This window comes from Elgaria multicarinata, chromosome 10, assembly GCF_023053635.1.
Source record: "Elgaria multicarinata webbii isolate HBS135686 ecotype San Diego chromosome 10, rElgMul1.1.pri, whole genome shotgun sequence".
In the NCBI taxonomy this organism is placed as follows: Eukaryota; Metazoa; Chordata; class Lepidosauria; order Squamata; family Anguidae; genus Elgaria; species Elgaria multicarinata.
This window is the reverse complement of record NC_086180.1, coordinates 32,958,211-32,986,096: the sequence shown is the minus strand read 5'-3', so window position 1 is coordinate 32,986,096 and position 27,886 is coordinate 32,958,211. Positions and strand designations below refer to the sequence as shown.

The 27,886-nt window shown below is 38.3% G+C and overlaps 1 protein-coding gene across 9 annotated transcripts in view; it reads right to left on the bottom strand.

Moving 5' to 3' along the window:
• Positions 1-714: 714 nt before the first annotated feature.
• UGT8 (UDP glycosyltransferase 8) overlaps positions 715-27,886 on the bottom strand; it is a 59,513-nt gene continuing 32,341 nt past the window's right edge. For all 9 annotated transcript variants that reach the window (XM_063135317.1, XM_063135316.1, XM_063135318.1 and 6 more), the window contains 5 exons: positions 24,551-25,374; positions 8,350-8,492; positions 5,419-5,495; positions 3,124-3,343; positions 715-2,934 (listed from right to left, as the gene is read on the bottom strand). In XM_063135317.1, the coding sequence (XP_062991387.1) occupies positions 2,571-2,934; positions 3,124-3,343; positions 5,419-5,495; positions 8,350-8,492; positions 24,551-25,372 (1,626 nt within the window). In that variant the 5' untranslated portion in view covers positions 25,373-25,374 and the 3' untranslated portion in view covers positions 715-2,570. The remainder of the gene's footprint in view (positions 2,935-3,123; positions 3,344-5,418; positions 5,496-8,349; positions 8,493-24,550; positions 25,375-27,886) is intronic.

Here is a 27,886-nt window from a genome sequence, read left to right as displayed (position 1 = left end):
GTAAACCGTAGGTTTTTTGTTTATTGAATATATCTAATCAGCGCAGGAAATATTTTGTTGAATTAACTCTAGTTGCATGAATCAGTCCATGCTTCCAATAATCTCAATAAGATTTGCTCTTAGGACGTGTGTGTCTACCATACCAAGTAGAAAAGGTGCCTGATTTGTGAATCATCATACTAACTAAGAGACAATTATTATTAGAGAAGACCCACTGAAATCAAGTTAGTGACTAACCTAGGCCCTGCTGATTCATTGTCTAACTGTAAGTATAAGTAAATCTGAAGCAACTAAATGTTTGAAGGCTTTGCTGGAAAAAGTTATTCAGAAATCTAAGTACTGTGGTACTGTAAAAGTTGTTGCCATTCTTTCACACAGTAAGCAATAGCCAGGTATTTCTGCTATTCTTGTATTGAAGAATTTAGAATAAATGTTGCAAATTTATACCTTATCACATTTTATTAAACAGACAACAGATGGCAGATTTTTTTCCAGATCTTTTTTTGTTGTTGTTGAGAAAACAGAATAATTGGTTTATCAAGTATAACTGCTGATATATAGCATGTGACTGAGTCTATATATCGGCAGACACACACTTAGAAGAGAGAGAGAGATGAAGAAGCCTAAGAGACAGATAATATTCAGGCATATAGTATATTTGTATGTACGCATAAACAGACAAGTGTGTTTGAATAAAGATGTACTTCCAACGACTTGTTTCTATATTAAATCCATGTTTATTGCTTAAGTTGTATCACAGTGGAGATTAAATTATTCTTAATCATCCGGTCAGTGTTTGTGTACCTTCTTCAATAAGAAAAACATTAAAACCAACACATTCATACACTCTAGGTCCTGTCACTCTCCCACCTCTCATTGCCTCTTTGTGTTCCTTTAGTTGCCACATCTTGATAGGATTGTAAAAAGATAAAGCTAACAGGCTTATTGATAATACCATTTTCTTCAAGTATCTGGAAAGCAGTACAATTGCCTGTACTGTACATTAGAAACATATTTGCAATGCTACTTTATTGCTATAAGACAGAGGCTCCTGATGGGATGATAATGAAGTATCTTGTCACTGTGTACGAAGATGATTTTAGCATTCTGTGGTTTTTTCAGAACTCGTCCCATGTTAGTGAACAACACTCAATATAGACTCTACCCATCTTCCCACCCCCACCACTGTTGGACATGGGATTTCAAACTGCAAATAAATAAAGTATACACTCACAACATGTGCAGTGCAAATTCTAAGTAAACAGAATGACATGGAAATTAATAAACTCATAGTTGCCAACACTGTTGTAACAGGACAGTCCTGAACTTTGTTCAATGCCCTGCCTTCCCATCCTCTGTTTAAAAGCAGAAAGTCCTGCAGTGGTTACAGTGATTGAAGGAGTGTTGTGCAGAAAGGAATGCTATGACTGTGGGTAGAGGCAAATTTTTCTAACTACTTTTCTAGGTTCAATGTCATGCATGATATCAAACCTTTACAAAGATAGTGGTAACTGACCAGAAAGATAACCTCCATTTTATTGAGAGAATTGATGTTGGCAACTATGTAACATGGATTGTGTGGCCCAGACTAGTATAAGGAACACAGATAGAACTAAGTGAACCTCTGAACCATTGTGGTTTTGGGGGGAAACGTAATTGTAATAACATAATAGCAAAGACATTCAACTTTATAGCAAACCCCTAAAGTAGTTTGATTCTGCTAGCTCAATGGACAAGGTAAAACCTTTTCCAAAGAGCCTGGGACAGATTTTTTTCCTCTCTGCTTCATTTATTTTTCTTATCTACTTATTCTATCCACACAGCCCTTTTTATTATGGGAATCAAACACCCCTACACTGGCATTAATTATGGATGGGGAAAGGTAGAGAATTAAACTAAAATATACATAAATATAAAATTACAGCTTACGGTACTCTTGTGCAATTTCCTTTTCTCTAAAGAAATGGAAGAGAAAGGGAGAGTTAAGTAGTATATCAAAAGAAGGGTATTTTGTTATCATATTCTTCAGTACCTTTTAAGAATATGATTTTTATGGCTGCATTATAATTCTGCAGTTTGTTTACTGCTATGTACCCAACACCAGGAAAGATGACTTTCATTTAACATCATTGTCAAATAACATATTGAACTTTATATAAATAAAATATAGATCTCTTTGCTAAAATATGAGTGTATGAAAAAAGGAAGAACCTTTCCAAGTAAAGGAAACATTCCTTATCTGGGACGCACACATTTAGATTCACAAATGGAGAAGATATAAATATGCTTATTGAATTACTTCAGAGAATTAAGGCTTCTAAAAATATTCAGTGCCAGAATAACCTTTCTGCATCAGTATTAAGAATAAAATACATTTTGCATTTTAGGTTGTGCTTCATTTTTCTAAAGATTTTCCTTAGTTCTGCAGAATTTAATTGCATAAGATTACATACTGTAGGGGAGCGTTAGAATTGTTTATTGTTTTACTTTAAGTAGGTATTAGACTAAGTTACAGCTATAAAATTCAATTATAGAATTGATTCGTTGCTAATGTACATTGGGTAGTTGGCTCATTTCACCTTTTTTTCATGTTTAATGTGGCCGTTTCTTCTATACTTGCCATTTGGGATCCCATTTTGGTAATGTCCATTAATAGTAGCATGTTCATCAATGGACCAAAGATGTTTGCTTTGCTTGCAGATGAATTTTGCTATCCTGGCCAAAATGTAGTAGAATAAGGCTGTACCAAGCAGTACAACAACAGCAATATCCAATAAGAAATACTGATATAAAGAGACTGTGTAAACAGCAGCTCGTAGATGCTGTGCTCCATTGTGACGAAGGATATAATTAATCCAGTAGACTGTTCGATCGACAGGGTGATCTGGTTGATCTTTATGAATTTCAGACAGCTTCTGGGCCTGTTGTCGGTAGCTGAAGAATGGAAGAATAACAAGAAAAAAATCAGCATATTAAATTTATTCTATTCCTGCAATTGCTTTATCATCTTCAAACATAATTTTATGCAGGTTAGGTTATAAGACATATGGCTACTAGAGCTACTTTAGAAACTTCTATTTCCATGTCAGTAAAAGTTTAGCAAACAAAAAGAGATTATCTTACCTGGGATCATTAATAACTTTCACAAGTGTATTATATAATTCATCATCGGTAACTGTCTTCCAGTTTAGTAATATCCCCATGCCTTTGGCCTGCACTCGGGTCATAGTGTCATAATGGTCTCCAAAAAGAGGAATTCCTACCACAGGTACCCCATGGTACATGGTTTCAAAAATGCTGTTCAGACCACCATGACTGAGGAATGCCTTAATATTAGAGTGACCTAAAGCAGCAAAGGTGAGGTACAAGAAAGAAAGAAAAATATCATGAAATACCATAGAGATCCATGTATGTGAAACAGGCATGTACACAAAACTTAGCATTAGAATAAGATGGGCTCCCTACATGTCACTTAAGCTTCTTCTGCTTTTTCCTTGCAGATGACAAATACATAAGAAGTTGTCACTGCTTCTGCCATGGCTGAAATGTAAGGAAACAACTGCATGCCAAACATCTTTCAAACTACACAAGATCAAACATCTTTCTCCTTGCTTCCCAGTGTCAACAAGAATGTCAAACATCAACTGTTTCACTTTACTAATGATGGAAGCATAGGGCACATCTAAACACATAAACTGCACACAGAGGCAATCTGCCTAAAATGTCACTGTGATGTTCAGCTGCCTTATATAACATAAATGTAAATATCTGCAAGGTTAATGGTTTATACTATGTATAAAGTTCTAGGTAGTAAGTAGGCCTCAATGTACTTACGATTTGTATCCACAGGTTGGGTTCATGGGGGGGGGGTTGAATGCCTGAGTGCTGATTGGATGGTGGACGGGGAGTGCTTTGATTGGCTGTGAAAGAGTGGGAGGAGCTGGAAAAATGTATCTATATATAGTTAAGGGAAGAAGAGGGAGAGTGTGTGGGTTGGAATTCCGTGAAGTGAAGGTAGAAGTGGGGTAGAGAGAAGTAAATGATTATATGAGAGCTTGAGTGTTAAGAGAGAAGTAGAAGATTTAGGACTATATAGTGGAATCTAGTAATAAAGAAGTGACTGAAAGCAATACACTTTGAACCTTGTAACCATACACATTTGAACTGAGGAAACTATTAAGCTTATACACACATTTACTTGAGTTAATAAACTGCCATTATATTTACAAACAACTGGTGTGGTCTGTGGAAGTGTCTAAGGTGAAAACAACAAATGGCAGCAGCGGAATGGGAAACTGAGGGATAAGTTGCTGGGCTGTGGAGCTGTGGGGCCTGAAGAATTTGTGAGATAGGAGCAGCCACAGCAGACCTAAACCTTTAAACACGTCATTAGCACAGGGGGGATTGAAGTGGTCCTGGGTGCTAGTGGCATGGACAGTCCTGTCAGGTGCCTGTGGGAGTCTCAGGTGAAGTTAAGATGACACAGGTTGTCACAATCACTTTATAAGCTATAATATAGCTAGAGTAACACTAATCACATTCATATTGCTGTGGAAATGCATGGAAAATAGTATTTGAAACCAACTTATCATCAGTGACAAGCATTTACATTTTACATAAAAACTGGAAGATGTCTTTACAACTCACCACTCTTGATGTGTTTAATTTAACCCAATTTTTGAGCTAAAAAAATATGAATGGCAAATAATTCATTCATTAATATTTTCCCAATTCAAGAAGAAATGTTGTGTCAATGGGTGGAAAATGTTTGATTGTTTTAGGTGCCAAAATTGAATGTTTGAATAATTAGTACTTTTGTGCCAGGTTGGTGCAAAATTCCTCCTAAGGTATCAGCATCTTATTTTTATTTATTTATTACATTAAGTTATCAGCCATATACTTTTGTTTATTTATTTATTACATTTCTATACTGGCCAATAACCAAAGCTTTTAGGACTTAGCAATCAAGATAGTGTGTACCTATAACAATTCAACAGGAGTAAACTTTGTGAAATCAGTAGATCTTACACATGCTCAACCAGTGCAGTATTTCAGCTATAACGTATATGAATCTATTCTCTATCAAACTGGATAAAAAGAAATTGTTCATCTCAGTCTGGAGTTATACAGCTGATCAGTCTCAGGTTACACTACAGGCATTCAAGATGCAGCTGGACAGCCTTCTGTCAGGTATGCTTTAAGGTGGATTCCTGCATTGAGCAGGGGGTTGGACTCGATGGCCTTATAGGCTCATTCCAACTCTACTATTCCATGATATAATTCTATGATCTACATTCCTATACACACTTAGCTTAATAATAAAATCCTGATCTAGCAACCAAAAGTACAATTAAATAAGATACAAAGGGAATTGTGTGTTTAAGAACATAAGACTAAAATACTTCTAATTCTACTCACCTAACAGGTCATTTTGTGGTAACCATTCCATGAGTTTTGTATTGTTACCCAAATTCCTAGGTTTATTTCCTGAAAACCTAAAATACACAAGAAAAAGCAGTTTCAAAATGCATTTATATAGGAAGATTTATTTAAACATTAATTCGTTAGTTGCTTTTCTACTGTTCAAAGTGACAAATAAAATAACCAATATCAATAAAATCGGTAAATAAATAAATACATAAATACATGAAGTGTATTATAATAAGGTCTAAAAACCAAGTGCATCAAATGAGCTATATTAGTAATGGATTTAAAAGTAATAAATAAAAATTCATTTTCAAAAATATGCTATTTTACACTAGATTACTTCTTACTTCATGAAAGATAATACATAAGAATGTTGGGATCCAAATGAAACAATTTTTGCATGAAATTTTATTTTGTTTTTTCTCCTAGATACCTTAAGAAAGCCCAACTATTTTCTTGGCTTGACCTTCTTTGTCACCGGTTGCGAATTGCAACTAGAGTTCAGCTGGCTAAAGGAGGTAATAGACAAGGAGTACCTTGTCTATTAATAGACAAGGAATAGTTGGACGCACTGCTTCATATTTTCTTGCTACCTCTGTAACAATCTCCAAGACTTAGGGCACATCTACACCAAGCAGGATATTCCACTATGAAAGCGGTATATAAAAGGCAGGAGCCACACTACTGCTTTATAGCGGTACTGAAGAGCACTGACATCTGTTGGGGCCCATTGACACATACTATATACCACTTTCATACCACTTTAACCGGTTTGGTGTGGCTCCTGCCTTTTATATACTGCTTTCATAGTGCAATATCCTGCTTGGTGTAGATGAGCCCTTAGTTATCAATGTTTTAAACAAGGACTGGACAACTCCTGGCCCACATCCAGCCCATGGCTGAATTTCATCTGGCCTGTGGCATTGGCATGGACTGGCAACACTGCCCATTTTGGCAGCAGCATTCAACAGAAGGTGATCCCTCCCTGCCCAGCACAGCCACAAGATGCCCTTCAGTAAGCTGAGGAAGGGGAAGCGTTGAGCACTATTCACAAGACACTGTTGAAGACACTTGCTTTGCCTATGAACCTGCCAGTTGGTTAGATTTTCAACTGCCTGGCAGGCAGAAAGAAAAGCCTCTTCCATCTTCCTTCAGCTCAAAGCCAGCTGGAAGATCCAGAGGCAGAGAAAGCCAGTACCCTTCTGCTCTCCCTCAACAGCCCTGGCCTGGAGGGAGATAGTGGAGGTGCTTCCTTTTGTCCCTAACTTCATGCTGCATCTCAAAGATGCAGCACAAGGTCGGAGACATGAGAGAAAGAAGGTGGTGGGAGAGAGGAAGAGAAGGGGTGGCTCCACCTACATTTTGCTCTGGTTCTGCCTAGAGATGTAAAATTTCTGGAAAATTTGAAGCCATGGGAGAAAAAACAAGGGGGGGGGGTCCAGGGGGCTGACATCGGGGGGAAACGGAAATTTTGGGGGAAATTGAAATAAAGCAATATTAGCACTTTTTACAGATTGAAAGTCACTTTGTTACTTTAGGAACATAAAATGTAATTACGTCCAACTTGGTTTGGCATAAAATTATTACATTTGGTATATTAAAAGTACAGTGTATTCAAACAATTATTACAAATTGAATTTCCTTTTTTAAAAAAAATTGTAACAAATGGAGCTACAAACTCCTGAACTGTTGTTGTTGTTGTTGTTGTTATATTTATTTATATCCTGCCTTTTTCCCAGTACTGGGACTCAAGGCAGTTTTCAAAACTAAAAGATGTACAATTAAAACATATAAATATAAATTACAAAGGTTAAAATAGAATTAAACCTACAGTAAAACTAAAAACATGTTAAAAAAATAAAAACTGTAACCTTTTGGGGTGGGGTGGGGGAATCCAGTACATTAACACAGGTCCAGTATAGTTCCAAAAGCCTGCTAAAACAAAAAAGTTTTTGCCTGACTCCAAAACTGTAGCACAGAGGGAGCCAACCTGGCCTCCCTGGGAATGGATTTCCAGAGCCGTGAAGCAGCCACCAAGAAGGCCCTCTCCTGCATACCCATCAGGTGTGCAAGGGGTGTTGGTGGGACTGAGAGAAATGCCTCCCCTTTCAGGAACACCTGAACTGCAAGGAACATCTTTGGTTTTTTCTAGTTTACGAGGATCAGGCAAAAAACAATTTAAAAATCAACAGAAGAAACTATCAATATGTAGCAACAACGAAAATTATTTATGTCTCCGCTAGTCCTCCACAGTGTCACGCAGACATAAAGCACCCATTCCCATAAAAAGAAGTGAGAAAAAAAGGGGGGGAACCAAGATTAAATAAATAAAAATAAATAAATAAGATTCAATGAAAATACATGAAATTTAATCACTCATTTTCTGAGCTATAGCTATCACTACCAAGTTTCAGTCTCTGCTTCAGTGGCAGTGCCCCCTAGAAGCAGAAATGCATCTTGCTCTTGAATTTGAGAGTTGTAGTCTCAATTTGCAACCTAGGACTTGCTTGTCCTTGGTGCACTGAAACTGTCATAATCTGATACTGTACATAGTTTTTAGATATTTACTTCTCATTTGGAGAAGTAAATATCTGAACACCTTATCTTAAACATGTTATTTATCATGCTAAAATAAAACATCCCATAACCCATTTTTTCTTCATTTTTTTCAGTTTTTCCAATTTTCCGAAAAACAAAACAAAAAAGGCTTCAGGAGGAAACGGAGAAAAAAGTTTCCCCCCCCAAAAAAAAAATTCTGGGTTTTTTTGTGCCTTCACATTTCTAGTTCTTCCCACTGCCAGTTCTGGCTCCCCCCTCCTCCTGTCATTTCCTTCAGGCCCCAACTTACCCTGTGGATCAACAACCCTCCATAGAAAAAAGGTCCCCAACCCTTGCAAATATCAGTTCCACTGTTATAAGTACCTCCAAATAATTCTTTGAGGAAGTCTTGCCAGAGCATGTGCCAATTTATGTGCTATATCTTCTGCCAAATATTTCACTCCTGCTCCAAACGAAACAAGGACAAAGCCATTTTCATTAGCACCATCCACCCATGTTTGGAGATCCTAAAGAAATAAAGAAGCTTGTTGTCAAGACTTGCAAACGATATCACTATAGAAAATATTCGACTGGCAAATAATGGAACAAAACATATAATAAAGTTTTGTTGAAGTTACATAAACAAACGTTAAATGTCTATAGACACTGTAGAGTTAAGCGAAATCTAGGAGTACAAATATTGGGGTGGGGGAACAGGTAGTACAAAAGTTATCCAGCGTAACAAATAGGCACGTAAAGAGGAAAAGCTTTTCACCACTCTGTACAGGTTCTTTTGTACTTTGGCGCGGGGGGTGTTGTTGAAGATTAGATAAAGGAGTAAAGAACTATGTGGCTTGATGGGGGTTCCTCCCTCCCAGTTCCATGAGTAATGTGGTCTTGCACAATCAGATCATGAACCAAACTCTATTTCTCCAACCTCACTTAGTACACAGTGGTGTACTATGCCTGAGGTGACAGTATCAACACATAGTTTGCTTATGGAGGCTACTATGGCTGGATATACATAGATGCATATACTATACTCATGTAGGCTGGTTATAGGTGCACCTATTGCCCATACCTGGCCCGAAATTCTCCTAGTGCCTGCGTGTGGGCACTGAAAACTCCATAAACCTTTCTGCTCTTGATTCAAAAGTATGGATTCTACCTACAGCATACAATGTAAAAGTCTTTTATTTATTTTTCTAAAATAATATTCTTAAGGTGCAATCCTATGCATGTTGAGACAGTTTAGATGCTGGGTGGAGAATGCTGAGAGTTCTATGACTTTGTCTAAACATGCATAGGGTTGTGCCTTTAGTCTAACATTCAATAATGAAACCATTAGTTTACTATTGAGCAATTGGCCAACTAAGAACTGTGTGATTTTAAAAAAAGTTGGAAGAAAAACAAATAGTACAAGGAACAAATAAGTTGTACTAATAATCTCCCCCACCCCACCCCACCTGCAGAATTGGGAGCTCTCCCCACTTTTGATATTAAGTTTTTATTTACAGCCACAGGAAGTCATAGGTACATCTATTGTACACATCTGAGGTGACTGCATATTAAACATAGTATTTATTTAAAATAGAAATGACACCAATTGCCAATTAACAAAAGGATTTATTTTATACAAATATGAAAACCTAAAATATGTCACATTTTGTGTCAGCTGTGTAGGGGTGGCCAAATGGTGACTCAGAAGACTCAAGCTGTTCTGGATAGATAACCCTTTCCTAGCTGGAAGAGGAAGCAGCTAGCTTGCCAGCGAATAGAGGTGGGACTGGCAAATTGGAAAGAGTGTGTGTGGGAGGGAAATGGTGGGTTGAAGAAACTGCAAGGGAGATGCCATTGTAGTGGGGGATATTCTTCTTGGCTATATGGATAACCAGTTTCACATTGTTTATCATCCTCGTGAGCTGATACAGCACATTAATTAAATTCATGAGCTATGACCTGGAAGGCCCTGGTTTAATCATTGTCAGCTTAGCCATGAATTCACTTAATGGCTAAAGGCAAATCATGGTCTCTCTCAGTGGTCTCTCAACCCTGCAATATGGGGATAATAACAATTTACTTCAGGGGACAGTAAATTTTCTAGTTATTTGAGCAAAGCTAGAAAGTTTTTTTAAGGGATAAATATAGACTAACATACTGCAATTACTAGAGAAATATGAAAACAGGGTATGGGAAAAAATCTCATACACTCCCAACACAAAGCAAGACGAACCACACATGCGAGTTCTGATGCCTCAACACCCACTTCAATCACCATTTGAGAGGTTTCCAGAGCAAGTAATTAATCCCTATAGTTTCATAATGCAAGTTTGATTTACTAGTATTTATAAGCAAAATTATTACATCACAAAAGGAAAGACCTCTTGAAGTAAAATTGAAATCCAGAATAAAAGAGGTAAAATATCTTAAGGTCACGGAACATTCTTCATTTTTCAACCAATTGACTGGCACTTCATCTAAAATGGTTACCTTTTGTACTGCTGGGATTTTCCCAAGTCCTTAGTGAAATAAATATTCCTTCCACCAACCCACTTCATAGGTTTACTATATGAAACCTATCCTCAACAAACCCCTCAATATTCATCCTTGATTCTATTCCCTCCCAACTGATGAGTAGCACTTTCCCCCACCATTATCCTTCCTCTTCACCAGGCTAAGGGATTGGCCCTTTAAGAATTCACACTTTCCAGATCAGGGATGGAAGGATGGACTCATAAGGACTCAGTACACTTCCAGCCTTCACTGGAACAATCTGCATACTTGGAGTTTTAAATAGTGTTGCCTTGCTGGGTTACAATACCTTTCGTAGCAGCACTGTTAAGTCAGGACATGCATACACCAAGCAACTCTACCCCTTAGCCACAGAAATATATACTCTTCACCTCCACAGATGCAATGGAACATAGATGTACCTCATTTTGATTGTTATAAGGATTGTTATTCAGCATTTCATTCACTTACGTATTACATTTCTATACTGCCCAATAACCAAAGCGGTTTAGAAAGATTAAAACCCTAAAAATACAATATGACAGAATAATGTAAAACTATTATATAAAATGTATAATTTATATAACACTGTCAATACTGATGGTGTTTTACAGAGTACAAAAGGACAGGTCTTTGATCCAAGGGGCTTTCAATGTCTAATTCAACACAGAGGGAGACAACAGAGGAGAGAGTAGAAAGAAGAGACAGAGGTAGTCGGGGGAATAAAATAATTCCCCCCAAGTACCAGGAACCTCCAGTATCAGAAGCATTAATCCTATATACATCAGTTGCTGGGGAACATGGGTGAGAGAGTGCTGCTGCACCATGTACTGCTTCTAGGTTCCTTAGTCGACAGCTGGTTGGCCACTGTGTGAACAGAGTGCTGGAGTAGATGGACCCTTGGTCTGATTCAGCATAGCTCTTCTTATGTTTTTAATTTAATTCAATTGCACACACTTAGCATTAATTACTGTAAGGAAAATTTCCCTTGTATGTACATTCCAGCAGCATAGAACTACCCCTGTCCCTACCTATGTGAGACATTTTCTTTCAGCTCCATTTCATTGGCCCAGTGTTGCTAGATTATCAGTTTGGAAACATTGTCTCAAGAGTTTAAAAAATCTCTGATTTTATTCAGAAGTCCAGTATGGTTTTATTCAAAATTTGGTAGAGGGAGTGAAAGTGCTGCCTTAAGAACCTCCTTATGGATATGGAGACAGGGAAACCTAAAAGGTGGGCTGTAACTGGAGAGGACTCAACTTCATACAATGATTGGAATTTCTCAGTCAAACACCAGAGGTCTTCAGCCAAAGATTTGGTTTCCTAGAGGAAACTCACGGCTGTATAAATCGAAGTTTTGCCTTCGCAACAACCCTGAATGGAAGGTAGTCCGAGCAAGAGTGGCTTGCCCAAATCTACCCATAAAATCATTAACCTACTATCATCATCCTGTGAAGGTCATGTAGCTATGGAAATAGGACAAAGAGAAAAGAAGTCTTTCTGATATGTATTATATTTGTATATATAAGTAAGTCCTGCCTGCCTGAACCTATATTTGTTTTTTATTCATCAATGACTGGAAAAATTAAAAGAGATGCAGCCTTAAACACATTCAGTCACCAGGGTAGGTAGGGCAGGGGATGTACAACACCAACCCTGAATGGCTGCATTCCCTCCACCACTTCACACCTCTACACGAGCAGCACAATCATCAAAAACATCTAAAATGAATTGCTGACACCATCTCTTCCCAATCAATTTCTTTGCTCCCTCTCTGATCCTTTCCTCACAGATTAGAGGTAGGCACAAATCAGATAAAAGAAAGATCATATAATGCATAAATATCCTATGAATATTTATGCATTATATAGATTGCTATCAAAAAAGTTTCAACAAATCCTGGAAGTTAAATTGATCAATGGTTAATAGCCATGATAGTTAAACAGAACCTTGATGTACAAAAGTAGCATTCTTCTGAGTATGAGATGCCAGGGATAAACAATAAGGAAGGGCCATCTCCTTTACATTCAGTTTGTGCACTTCTAGAAGCAACCAGCTGCCCACCATTGGAAACAGAATGCTGGACTAGAATGAAATTTGGTTGGGGTCTAGCAAGGCAATTCTTACATCTAAGCTTCTCAGTCTGCTTCTTTACTGTCCCTCTCATTTTTGTGACTTGCTGCTGGTATATCTATTAGAAATGACATTTTTGTTTCTATCGTGTCCATCAGAACTGGGGTCCTAAGCAACCCAAATTGGCTCTTGAAAAGTATTAGGAAAGGTGGAAGGAAAATATAAAAGTTGTTTCAATTAAAGTCTGTAAAGTCATTCTAAAGACTGAATCAATACCAACCTAACTGAGTCATTTTAATAAAAAATGTAACTGGCTTCAGCAGATTACTGGGCATGCCATGTAGCCTTTGCTAAACCTTCTGACATTGATCAGAACAATATTTCACTAATAAAACATAGAAATATAGGCAATAAGGGAAAGGGTACCATTCAGTGTACAAAGGCCAGAGAATGTTCTGTTGATGAAAAGACTCAGAATAACCATATTTTAAATCTAAATATTAACTGCACTTCTTGTAAAAAATCAAATCCTGTTTTTAAAAGACCACTAGAAAAATGAATCAAGAAAGCCATACTTACTGAAAAATGTGAAATGAAACCATATAAATTGAAATTAACCCTATATAAAGTTATACACTAGCAGCAAGAATATTGAGTGTGTGAATGTGTTTTACTGAAGTTCTCCTTTCAGTTATACACTCAGAATTGCTGCTTAGTGCTTTAGCCATTTTAGTATTTATAAAAATACATGATTATCAGACAGATATGGTATTGTACTTACATTACTATGTGATCTTTGTTCTCTTTGCTTTTTCTAATTAGCTATTCTCTGCAGGCTTAAATGCTAAATGCACAGCTGTGGTTATATAGTGCAAGGTCCCAGCTGGCAGTAACCAGTGGTGCCTAATACTGAGCTTTGTTTCAAACAAACAAAGCACACAAATGCAACCATAACTGGGTTTCAATGTCTGAAGCTCTCTCAGGTCAGCTGTTGGAATCAAATATGCAGAAGCATCAGTAACCATTTCCCCAATACTTCTGTGGACAATCATCATTTACAGAAAAAAGATACTGATGAGATTACAGTACAAGCCATGAATATGTAATTTAGAAAATAAACTCAGAGTACTGAGAGCAATGGGTAAAATTCAGATTGTTTATTAATATTTTCTTTAAAGCAAATTTATATTTTTCAATATATGTGGCTTTCTTCATTTATTAAAAATCACATTGAATTAGATCCTAGGAATGTTCATGTCTAGAAGTGATGCATTTTATATGCAGCTATTTCTGGTTAACAAAATAAATAAATGAAGTATCAAAATGAACTGTTAATCAGATTGAGAATGTAGACCAAATCTAATTGCTACTAATATCGATTTGCATGTCTAAATATCTTGAGCAACTGAATATCAAAACCCCTCAAAGCATCCCAACCAGGTGGTCACAGATTGCTGCCATGACCTAACCCTTACAGAGGTGTAGTCTAAAATTCAATCTCATAACTAGTAGTTGATTGGTGCTTCTATAACAAATCTTGGGAGCACATGGTAGTCAGAAAGGGAATTCCAGTTATCCATTTCCAAACAGAAAACTCATAATCAAGAAAGCCTATCAGATAATAGAACGCACTATTACCTAAAGTGATAGGTTTACTGATCCCAATAATGCACCAAGATGGTACACTAGAACACATATATTAGTGATAGGCAAAATTCCCCCAGCCTGGATCGGATTGGCTTGGAAATAAACCAAGCATACTTTCTTTCCCCCCAAAAAAGTTGGTAATAGTGACCCTGTTCAAACGATAGACAAAGCCATGGTGGTTAAGCAATTTGAGCATGTCATGTGAACCATTCCTAATCATGGTGGCTACACAACCAGTTTAAACACAGTCACACACCATTTGCTGCAAAAGGGTTAGCGGCCTAACCATTGGTTTAGTGTGTTGTCTGAACAGGCCCAATGTAAGCTATTTTTCAAGCCAATCTGACTTCAGAAGCTGCTTGCCCCTCACCTCAATCCCTTGAATCTTCACTTACAGGATTCCACAGCAGGAGAACCACCAGTGCTACGATGAAGGTAACGAAAGGAATTGGATCATTCCCTCCCTTCCCTGTGCAACACTGCTAGCAGGCCATGAAGGAAAGCCTCAGCAGCGTTAGGGAAGATGCTAGTAGCACGTCAGAGATAATGGAAGGAGAAGTCTGTTCTCCCTCCTTATTTTCTCAGCATTTGCAGCTGCTCATGCTATGCCACCAGGTAAGAGTAATTTAAAAGGAAAAGGGGAGGGGGTTGTGGAATCAAGGTCACTGGTTTTAATCAAAGTTGGAAAAGAATCTGGGGACTCATAAAGCTGACATCTCCTTTGATAGACTTTTACAAGCTCCTGAAGCTCATATCAGAATCAAAGCTTAGAAAACGTTGCCATCTTATATTAAAAGTTGCCCACATTCTGCTTTAAGCCCAAGAATCTGACCTCTTTCAGTTGTATTCCCAGCATCATTGTGATGTATCACCAACAAAAAAGAGCCTACCTGGACTCCATCTGAGATCGTAAAAAATGCTACCCAGATTTTGTATTTCGTGGTTTTAATTGTGAACTGCCCAGAGAGCCTGGGCTATTGGGCAGAATAAAAATGTAATAAAATAAATTTACTATGTCTGAAACAAGGACATGCTTCTCTTTAAAATGTGCAGTAGGTGGCTTAATATGAAACGGGGGTCTTTCCACATTGCTAGCTGGGAAAGGCAAAAGAGCTCCATGTAGTTGTTTCACTGTGTCTATTATAGTTGACAATTGGAGCAACACATTAGTACCTGACTTTGAGCTGTGGCACAGAATTCATTTGAAACAGCCTTTAATTAATGACATCTCCTAGGTTTATTTATATTTCCGAAAAGGACATAATCTCATCATCTGTATGAGGAGAGCAGGATGAGGAAGTTCCAGGAATGCAGCAATGTTCTAGTCCATGGCAGACCAATGTGAGGCCCCTTAATCAGCATATACTATGCCTGTCAGAAATGGCAGTAGATGCCACACATGGGATGCAGCAAGACACTTTTTACATTCTTAAGGAAGAACACATGTTCAGGGCCATGTTTCAATATAATAATAAATTATGGTATAATGTTCATGCATTTCCCACTCCCCTGTTGTGACTGTAAGGAGGAGATGGGAAAAATTTGCTTCTTTTTCCAATTAACCTCATATTTTCATTATGTCCAAACTGGGACAAAGTGTAATTATTGTTTGTCTAAATAAGCCAACTTTAAACTATAGTTTACAATTCTTACTTGTTTGGCCAAACAGTAGTTAAAACTAAATAAAATTAATCCTAGTTTGGACAAGACGACAAACTGTGCTTAGTTCAAAACCAAAGCAAGTGCTTCCGAACTCCTTGCCACCATAGCTGGAGGAGGAAAGGGGAGGGGAAAGGAGGTGGTCGCTGCTTGTAACCCTAAGCTATGATTTAGTGTTAAGTCCAAACAAATTCACTTTCACTTGACACAAATTAGCTATGCCTAGTATGTACTCTTGCTTTGGAAACTGAACACATCAATAGACTATGAGGAATCTAATAAAAATAATGAAGTAGACAACAGAAGAGTCAAATTATCCTACGTGTGGTTTTGTCAATGTGGTTGACTACCATACTGAAGTACAGTAGCAAATAATGTTTCATATTGTGTACAGCTGGTTAATTTTAATCTAAGCAAACTTTTACCAAAAAAAATGTTATTAAACAATACCCACAAACTGGCAACCCACAGCTTATTCAGATATTAATTTCAATATTTCATTCTATGCAAGAAAGCATATACTAAAATAATACTATGGATAAATGATTAGGTAAGTTTATCCATAGTATTATAATATTATTTTGAAAATCAACAGTTACTCTCCTATAAATGGTAGCTTCAAATAATGCCAAAAAAGGATCAACAGATTTCACTTACAAGGTTTGCTGCAAGTACAAGTAGTAAAATAAATGTCTTGGCCACAATAAACCACACATGGAACAGTGGTGGAGGATCTGGCACAAAGGCAGCATGATTGGGCAGAGAAAGGCCATACTCAACTTTATGAGAAGCATCTAGATAGCCTGCTCACTTCAAACAAAAGGAACAGTATTATAGGTGTTTTCAAACAGGAAAAGCCCAAAGCCTAATCTACGCCATTATTTTAATCTACGCCATTATTACATTATTTTTTAAAGTTTAATGTTTCCCCCTCTTTTGCTATATTAAGCGGTTTTTGAAAGGGATGAAATAAAATAGACCTCTAGACAGACATAGCTGCATGAAACCTATACTTAAATCATTTATATACAAAAATGTCTGGAAAGGCTCTTAGAATCAAACTGAAAATATACTGACCTGGTTCCCACAAAACACTAACCCATGCTTTATTTAACCCATGCTTTAGATTATTTATCCAAAGTATTTCACACCAAAATGTCCAATTAAAAACTGAGTGAATGGAAGTTTAAGGAAGGTGTTAAACAAGTTTATAGTTCTACTATAACAAAGCCACCAGAGGGACAATAAATCCTGCAGGAAATAAGGACAGGGCGCTTACTTTATCACTTGAGAAGATATTATCCTCTTATGTCTGCTCAGTTCTCCCTCAAATTCAATCTGCTGACATGTAGGCACCAGCTTATATGGCAAAGTAGTTGAAGGATGGTGCCAAAGTCACAGGTTGTTTATGACTATTTACTGCGGGTGACGATATCAAACTACACCATTGTTTCTGCACAACTGTTCTCCTTGCTCCCTGTTATTACTGGGAGCCCTTACAGGGTCAACTCTCTGCACTTACAATTACACCCTTCCATCAGATATACCACAATACTTTTTTTTCATCACAACAGGCCATGCAGTCTATCCTATGCATTTTTACCCCAAAACAGGCAGCAGCATTCTCCGTTATTCCCTATGTCTCTTTTTCTCTTTTCCTAATTATAATTGCAATTCCTAAATCTGTAATATTATAACTACAAAATTTCCATCTGTACAATATAATATATTTTTGTATTTTTACTTTGCCATTCTGTTTCTGCTTCTCCTTGCCCATCATATTGTCAGATTGCCAAATGGAGATCCATTTGTGAACTTTTAACCTATGATGCTATTCCATATCCTGAAACTCTGGGATAAAGTGGGCTACAAATGTAAATAAATAAAAAGAAGGCTTACAGCCCACTCCCATGCAGGTTTACTCAGAAGCATGTTGCACTGAGTATTGAAATCCAAAGTCAGGACAGGCTTAGAATAACTATATGAAACTGTTCTTGGGAAAAGTACTAAAACTTTTACAGCTTTAGCAATTATTTGGTTGCTTATGGCAAACAAAACCAAAGCAAGCTAAGTCTCCCCTTCCCCTCATGGCCTCTCTTTTTGCATTCCCCCATTCTCATAGCACAGCACAACATTTTGCTTGCCAGGGAAGTGCACTGATGCATTCTGACTGCTACTGGTGAACCCACACCTTCCAGTAATAAGGCATAAGAAGGGCAACACTGACAAATGCAACAATTATATACCAGCACTGGCAAGCAGAATGGAATAGAGATCTAAGCCTCTTTCCCCACTGCTTCAACCACTTAACACTTGTTTATTATATGTAAAATGAAAAACGCGAATACATTGTTAATAACAACAAAAAAGTCAGATCCTTTAGTTAAAACAGCCCTAAACCCTTACCCATCTAGGAATGTGCAAGTCCTTGCATATAGCCAAAGTCACTCTCTGGATTGTGACCTGTGACATTCAAATCACAACTCAACCATGGACTCACTCTATATCATAGGCGTGCGGAGCACATTTCATTAGGTGGTTCGGCCAGGGATACTTTTTTTAAGGTAAACATTGATTGAACATACAGTAATAAAGGACTTTTTTTCATTCATCAAACAAACGAAAACTGAAGTAAACTGGATTTTTTTAAATTAACAAGTAATCTGTACTTTAAAAATACACATTTTAAAACAGAGACTCTGAATAATATTTTTTTTGCTGTAGTGATAACCAGGCATATATAAAGATAGTCAATTTTCACCATCTTTAAATTTAATCAGATAATGACCTAATCCAAACTTACTAAAACAGATTAAGATTTCTTGATCAGGCTTGTTGTGGTTCAAAGATCAAGTGTATTTTAACTCATTGGGTGCAGATTTCAACACCAAGCAAGTCCACATTTGGCCTATGGAGAGCACCTTGATAGTAGATATATACAGCTTGAATTTTTAAATACTTGAAAAATTCAAAATATAAACAACACATTGAATCCAACACTTGTCTTAGGGCAGGCAAGAATAGTCACAGGGTCTGTGATAGGGCAGGCCAGAAAAGTTGGGGAATCTGCAAGAGTAGTCGAAATAGTTTGAGGAGTCTGCAGTAGTACAGGCTAGAATAGCTGAGGACTCTGTGTCAGGGCACACCAGAACAGCAGAGGAGAGCATGACGTTTGCCAGATACTGCATGTCTAGTTTAATGGAGAGATCACATCCTTTGAAAAAATGATAATTGATTAAAGAAAATTGGCTGGAAAGAATGACAGATGCCCTGCTATTCTGAAATCAAGAGAAAGTATGTGGTTCAAAAAGTACTAAAATTAGAATCATAGAATAGTAAGAGTTGGACGGGACCTCTACGGTCATCCAGTCCAACACCTTGTTCAATGCAGGAATCCATCTTATAGCATACCTGACAGATGGTTGTCCAGCTGCCTCTTGAAGGCCTCGAGTGTGGGAGAGCCCACAACCTCCCTAGGTAACTGATTCCATTGTTGTACTGCTCTAATAGTCAGGAAGTTTTTCCTGATGTCCAGCCGGAATCTGGCTTCCTGTAACTTGAGCCCGTTATTCCGTGTCCTGCACTCTGGGAGGATCGAGAAGAGATCCTGGCCCTCCTCTGTGTGACAACCTTTCAAGTCCTTGAAGAATGTTATCTTATCTCCCTTCAGCCTTCTCTTCTCAAACCTAAACAGTTCTTTCAGTCTCTCCTCATAGGGCTTTGTTTCCAGACCCCTGATCATCCTCATTGCTGTACAGTTAAATCAGCAGGATTCTTGAAGTAAGAAAATGATTTCTCTAACTAAACCATGTTCTAAAATATTTTCATTTTTGAACATCTCTGCCAAACACCCTAGCTACAGGATAACATTACAAGCAAAGAATTGACATCTTCCAAGATCTACCACACTCAAGAAGTTACTAAGAACTCTTGCAGAATAAGTCAACATTTTAGAAATGCAAACTTAGCTTTCAGTCTTTGCACAGTCTGAAGAAGAAAAAAACAAAAACAGAACAACCCCAAAACGTATTTTGAAATTGTTTAAAAGCAACTACAGTGATTTCTTACAAGTTAAGTTCCTACAGAATTATTTATAGTCTATTGGTCTGGTGATTTCATGTTCAATATTTGTCTCTAAACCATGTACAAAAAAGCTGTATTTTGAAAAAGTCACCACATACTGTACAAGTTTTACAAGGAAGAGATCCCATGTTATTCTTTTAACAATTTTGGCCTTGCTGGCTTGTGTCACATTATGCTCTGGGGGTGGGGGTGGGTGGGGGATAAATGAAAAACAAACCACCGTGGCCAAACCCTTAATAAAATTTGATTCCTAAGCAAAGCCAGAAATATTATATAGCCATTTGTTTCCTAATTAGCTTGGTGCTTTTGGAAAATCAGAAGCAGGGTATCACAAGCTTGAATAATGCCCTCTTCCATTTTCTGCATAGCAGTTAAGCGTATTATAACATTGCTTTTGTTTCTTTTTTTAAAAAATGCAATTATATACACTTTTAATAAAAACTTTGGCCCATTGTGCTGTTTGCGCTTCCCTACTCCTTTAAGTGCCTTTCACAGACATTCCCTGGCCTACACAATTAACACAACCACAACAGCTGCTGCAGCAGTTACTCCCATTTTAGTGGTGGTAGTGGTTATTAAAAACAGTATCATGCTGAAAAGTTACCAAAATACTTGTCAAATTAAAAACAAAAATAAAACACAGCTTTTTATCTCTCCCAAATTTGTCAGAATTGGGAACCACATATGAAGACTACCAAAACATATTAAAGAAAGCCACCGGCAACCTTTTGGAAAAAAAATATGACATATTTTTCTACCAAAGCATGATCCTTTAACAGAAGAATAGGCAAAGATTTTATTCTCTGGAAAGTATTTAAGCTGAGCTCACAGAAGACAAGAAATTTTACATTAAAGAAAAAGAGAGAGATACAGATGGTGGGAACCTCCTGACGTGTGCTCATCCCCAGGATAGCAATACGGCACAAGCACAATCCAAAGCCCACGTTTCCTACACAAAGCCTCCCTTGGAGTAGAGCTTCGTTTGTTCCAGGGGGCTTGTGCAGGAGAAGCAATCTGGGTTGGGCATTATTAGAGGTTGCTGAGGGGGAGGCGGGCGAAAACCAAGCAGCTGAGGTGGGGAATGGGCGCGGCAGCCACGTACCTTCCCTGGCAGCGCTGCTGGCCTCCCGCTGCTACTCCCTCCGCCTCGTAAGGTGCTGCTGCTGCTTCTCATCCTCCCTCCTCGCGCTGCCCACAGCTCTGGCCCTCGCGCCGCCGATACTCGTTCTCCCGCCGCCGCGCCTCGTGCTTCCGCCCCGCAGAGCAGCCTTGCTGTGCAGCTCAGCCAGCAGCCAGGGTCTTCGGCGCGCTCTTGAATCGCGCGAGATCTCGGCTGCTGGCTGGGAAGTCTCGCAGGAACTGTTGCAAGACTTCCTACTTCCTGTGAAAGTTGGCTGGGCAGCTGGGAAGCAAGGCTGCAGAGCAGCTGCGGGGGTGGGCCGTGCTTAGAGGAGCTCGGGCCAGAGCAGCGGCGCCTCGCTTGTCCTCTCTCCCTCAAGTGGCTCACTGTGCAGGCGGCAGCGGATTAGGGGGTTCAGTTGAACCCCTTGAACCTGTTGTGCGCACGCCAATGCTCTATATCCTTATGTAAGAGACATCCTATCTTAACCTCATCCACTTCCTCATTTAGAAAACCCTTCAGCTATAAGAGTAATAAACAGATTTATCAATTGTTTAGGATCAAATGACCTTCAAACTAACTAAAAACTGCCATATATAGAATTTTAACAAAACACAAACATAATAAATCATCTGCCCTAGTTTAATAACATGACTTGCAACTTCTGTAATTTCTTAATTTTAAAAAAATCATACAAAATATGTATGCCCATTGTATATAACCTAAAGCATTCAAGCTGCTTGCTTATACTATTTTTCTATTTCACATTTAAATATGGAAGTAATTGAAAATTACATATCAGCATAGAAAATGAGGCGCCATTTCTAGAAGACCTAAAACTTTATATCTCTTTTTATAACTTCTCAAATCTTTTAATTATTAACAGAAATGTCTCTGCATTTAGTCTGCTGAAAAGTGGCTTGACACTGTTCGCACTGTTTTTAAGACTATATCGCCAGTAAATAATTCAGAATGTAAACTGAAACACAACTCAGGCTGCATACGTAATGCAAATTAGTTATCCTTTAATACCCTTTAGCCACATATTCATAAAACCAAATGAAGAGTGGCAAAAGTACATGAGAGTTTTTTCATCTCCTTTCAATGCATAGTTTAAAGTGTAGTGAAGATTCTAACTTACCTTCTGAGTGAAGACTAAGGCTCATCTACACCAAGCAGGATATTCCACTATGAAAGAGGTATGAAAGCGGTATATAAAAGGCAGTTGCCACACTACTGCTTTATAGCGGTATTGAAGGGCACTGCAAGATCTACACTTCTGCTTTATAGTGTACTGAAGTGCATTGACAACTGCTGGGGCCCATGACACATCTTCACCAAGCAGGATATAACACTATGAAAGTGGTATGAAAGCTGTACATGGTATATGTCATGGGCCCCAACAGTTGTCAGAGCACTTCAATACTGCTATAAAGCAGTAGTGTGGCTCGTGCCTTTCATATACCACTTTCATAGTGGAATATTCTGCTTGGTGTAGATGAGCTCACTGTGTATGAAAGGGGTTGCACTTAATTATTAACAAGTAAAGGACTAATTTTGCAGATACCTCTCTAGTGCAGTCACAAAGGCCATAGCTAGATGGGGCGATATCCCGGGGTGATCCCCGAGATAGTCCCTGTGCGTCCACATGACGCACAGGGGATCCCGGGAGCAGGGAGGGATGATCCCTCCTTTGCCCTGGGATATCGCCCTACCCTTTCACCCCACTTTTTCTGTGGTCTCAGGACGATCCTGAGACTGCAGAACGTGTGGGCAGGCATCGCGGTTGTCCCAGCTCTTCACGGTTACTCACGAGGAGCTGGGAACCACGCACTGGGCGCAGAGCTCCTCAGGACCTCTGTGCCCATCAGGGGTGGGGGGAGCGGGGAAATTATTATTATTATTTAAAAAGCCCTACCTTTTAGCGCACAAGTGCTGCTTCCATTTTTAAAAAAAAACAAAAATGGCGGGCATGACGTCCTCTCCCTCCGAGGTCGCCATGCGCCATATGCAAACAGAGGGGGAGATCTCGCAATAACAATATCACAAAATCCTCACCCCTCCGTCATGCTAGACCCGTACATCTAGCTGAGGCCTTAGTGTCATTTAATTAATATACTGTTTAATACAATTTAATCATGCTTTTATACCAACAATCATGGTAAAATTTATGCACTCTACAGACATGCTTATGAAAAATGTAGTGGGACAAGCCATGACCCAATGGAGGTTCCCACTAAAGGAAGGGAATTTTTTACCCAGTATTCCTCCCTGCACCACCTCTTACTCTGTTCCAGAAGTTAGCACAACCCTCCAGAGCAACTTTTCAAGGGCACAGGGGCATGCAAGAGGAATGAGTGAAAACTGCCTTCCCCTTCTCTCAGCAGTGGGATCACCCTGTGAATGGAGATTCACTAACAGGAACTCTATATCCAAGTTTTCGTGTATGCTAGGGTGACCATATGAAAAGGAAGACAGATCTTCTGTATCTTTGACAGTTGCATAGAAAAGGGAATTTCAGCAGGTGTCATGCATGCAGCACCTGGTGAAATTCCCTCTTCATCATAATATTTAAAGCTGCAGAAGTCCTGCCCCCTTTTGTATCTGGTCACTCTAATATAGCTCCTACAGCTTTAAGTGTTGTGATGAAGAGCGAATTCCACCAGGTGCTTCATGCATACAAATGACACCTGCTGAAATTCCCTTTTCTATGCAACTGTCATACAGGAGCCCTGTCCTCCTTTTCATATGGTCACCAAAGTGCATGCTTGTAATAAAAACAGAAGTAGTTATGAATGTCCAATATGGCCCTTTGGACTACACAGTAACATGTCTTCTCCTCACTGTTAGAGATGCTGGCCTTGTCCCATTATATTACTGGATCTAGAACTGGGCCTGTGTTTTCAGTTTTTCAGTTTCTCGTCTTAAATCTGTTACTGTATTTTAAATCTTTGCACTGCTGGTAGGTTGTATTTGGCTCTTTTATTTTATATGGTAGTTTTAAACTTTTATATTGTATTTTATCATATTGTATTTTATGTTTTTAATTGTTGTGAACCCCACGGAGTGCTTCAGCTATTGGACGATTCAGATAAATAGATAAATCAATAAAATATGTTTCCGTCACTCACTGCATTAAAAATTAAATAAATAAAACAAAGCCTTGCTACTCATTCATGAGGAGTTTGGGTTGTTTCTGCTGTTTAACTGTGTTTAGGACTAGGCACTAATCCTTAACGTATCATATTTAATTCACTGAGTTAATAAAGCTATCTAGTTAGAATTTTGTCTCAAGGCTCGTTTTTAACCACTGAAACAATTCTTTAGTTGGATGAACATAAAAACCCATATAATGAATTACACCACCAGCAGCATGAGCTTGGAAATAAAGCTGTAAAAATGTATTGGTACAATCACAGAAGTTTAAAAATTGAATTAAAAACTCTAAATAGTACAAAATTATACATAAAAATAAAATTCAGCAAACCTTACTTCTGGTAGAGGACTGGCTGGTTTGGTAAGGATTCCTCCCACATAAACAACATTTGGTAGCGTGGGTCTTGGAAACTCTAGCGCTACATCAGTACACAGCATCCAGAAGCTGGATTCATGAACCAATTCATACATGGACCTTGCTGGCTCTACATTGTACTTCTGCATTATCCTTTCATATTTTGGCAGAACCAAAAAGCTGACCCCAATTCTTGAAAACAGATAAACGATAGTATTCTTTAGCCTCTCTAGCAAAGTCATATGATCTGTGAGAAGCGAATTAAATTCTGGAACATATGATAAAGGTGCTGGAGCTCCGACTTCTGCTGGATACCAAAGGCCAGTGGAAAAAACAGCATATTTGATCCCTAAAAGATGAGCGATAACAAATCCACACATCTCATTTGGATCCACTAGTAGCAGGTCAAATTTTTCCTGTTTCAGGGTATGCAGGAGCTTCTTGTTGCCCACAATCATGTCACAGTTCTTGGAATAGTGATCCAGAATGTCAAACAGTTCCAGGACTGTAAGCCTCCCAGAAAAGATACTCCTCATTTTGGATTGAAGAAACTCATCTGAGGTGGTGCTATTAAAGATCCCTGGGTAACGTTGCAGTTTATAGTGATTAGATGGAGGGATTTCTCTACCCTCAGACAGGAGAAAAACTGTCTGGTGGCCTTGTTCATGCAAAGCTGAGGCCAGGGTCTTGAAAATATACAGATGGCTTTCAAACATGATTGGCGGCACAATAACAATTTTGGCAGCCCTTGAAATTCCGACAGCATTCCACAGAAGAATGAAAAATGGAATGTAAGACTTCATAGCTGAAATGACAAACAAAAATATTATTTCAACACATCCTAAATACCATTAATCATTAAAAAAAACTACCCAATAACAATGTGACTTGTCTGACATTTAAAATTCTACCATTGTGCTGTCCCAAGTGGTTATAAAAGCAATTCCAGAAATAAGTATCTGCCTAGCTGAATTACACAGGCAACATTGAGCAGTTCTTCCCTTATTCTGGTCCCTTCCTGGCCACAGGACAGCACTCGATTACAATAGTAATGCTTTTTCTGGATCCTAGCACTTCACGCAGACATGGTGTTATATGTTTGAAGAACAACAAAATCGTTGCACAAAAAGAAAATTACAGGAAAAGTCTAATCTAAATCCATATGTCTTCCAGTTTTGTTTTTTTTAAAACATACTGGAAATTTGTTCCCGAATTAGGGAGCATTTATATATAAAATAGGCATGCTTTAGGATCTAGGCGTATCAGTAAATAGCATCTATACTACCTGATTGTGTTTAAAGTATAATTGCAGTTTTGTCTAGACTTGCTGGTTTTTCAGTGGCCACTGTAGCTGTGCCTTTTCCATCTAGACAAACAGACATTAGAAGGTGGTGATGTTCATTGCCTTAGTGTGAGAAGCTTCACCTGTTTGTTTCTCAATATTTAACCATCATTAATGGCAGAGGAACAGTCCAGGGCATTCTTTTCCAGTCACCTGGCAACTTTACTTTATCACATAAACAACGAATCCTAGACAAGAGATGGGAAAGATTCTGGCTTAACAGAATCCAACGAATTGTGGTAGACACATTTCCAGGGAAGACCCAAGACCTGCTGCTTTCCAGCAAGTTTCAGGCCCATTCCAGAATCACATCCATCTCCTATAACTGGAAGCCTCTAGTCCAAGGAAGTGACAGCAATATATCTGCTTACATGGAATGATAAAGACCTCAGAACAGACAAGGTGATTCCAAGCCTCTTACTCTCTGTTCCAAGGCTCTTCTCCCTGCATGCTGAGTGAAGAAAATCGCCATGACACATTGGGTCTCCCTTTTTCTACTCCAAAGATCATACTGAGGAGATAGCTATTATCACTGCCCTCTGAGCACATTAGAGACCTATGAGGTATGCTAATTGGACGATTAGCATACCTCATTTGTGGACGATTAGCATACCACAATTCACATTCTTGCTCAATAAGGTTCATGTCCCAGACAAGACAAAACCATAAAGGACAAGTTGGGAAATTTCTACACAACTGTACAAGTAAAAACAAATCATTAAATATGAATAAATATGAAGAGGTAGAATTAATAGGACATGATCCAATCAGAGTACGGTAAGCAATCATATCATATATCATGTTCAAGAGTAAAACTATAAAAGTAAAGGAAAGATACTGGGTGGGGTTGCTCCTGGCAGGGAGTAATCACTGCTGGCAAAAATCAATATAGGTAATGTATGCATTGTGCATTGTCTTGTTTCTTTTCCTATTGTAACCTTCATCTACAAATACCAGGGAATCAATTTCTTTCTATAGTTGTCTTGCTTATTTATAATAATTGTTTAAAATAGTCTGTGAGCATTTATTTATAAAGTAATTGTGTTAAGTGTTGACGTAGTCCTTGTCAGTATCAGAAAAAACACATTTTTATGGACCCAGATATAGTAAGAAAATAGGAGCCTTTCAAGATAACAAGGACTGCTTAATTAAGTTTATTCTCAAAAATTATTTCTCCTACAAGAGGATGCTCAACTTAGGGCAACCTTGAAAAAGTAACATCTGGAATTGCAGAAATGTGGATAATTCACATAAATCAATAAAAAGTACCTAAGCATTTACAGAACTGTGAGCTTGTATTCATCTCTATGGGAGAAGGAAATTATTCACAGCTGCTGCTGCAGTGTGTGAACACAAAGTTCATAGAAAAACAGAATGCTGACCCTTCCCACTTCCAAGAGTAAACTGGGGTCAGGAATAATTATGTCTGTAGTACAGACATATCTTATTTTCTCCATGCCACTGATGCCTTCCTTCTATCGTGTACTTTGAAATTTATGCCCTGTCAGTATTTTCCAGCTAAGAAAGTTCAAGTTTTACTTTCACAGTTTAAATGTTTCACTGTTTATAAAGTTTGAAAGAGAACTTTCAATGTATTGATAAAATTGTATACATTATAAGTTTGCTTTCCATATTTCTGGTTTGTTTATCCCCCATGAATTTTGGCAGCCTTCAGAGCAGTTTTGTTTTCAGGCTGCTCTTGGTGGGTGCCTCTGTTTCAGGAGGGACAGCAGCACAATGTCCCTCCTCTGTTTCAGGAGGGACATAGCTCCTGCACTTTAACTGTTGTAATGAAGAGGGAATTTCACCAGGTTCTCTATATATACAAATGGCACCTGCTGAAATTCCGTTTTCTATGCAACTGTTAAAGATACAGGAGCCCTGTCCTCCTTTTCATATGGTCACCCTAGTATACATTATTCTGCAATGTACTCTACATTAAAATAAGCACACAGTGTCCCAAAACAATGCACTT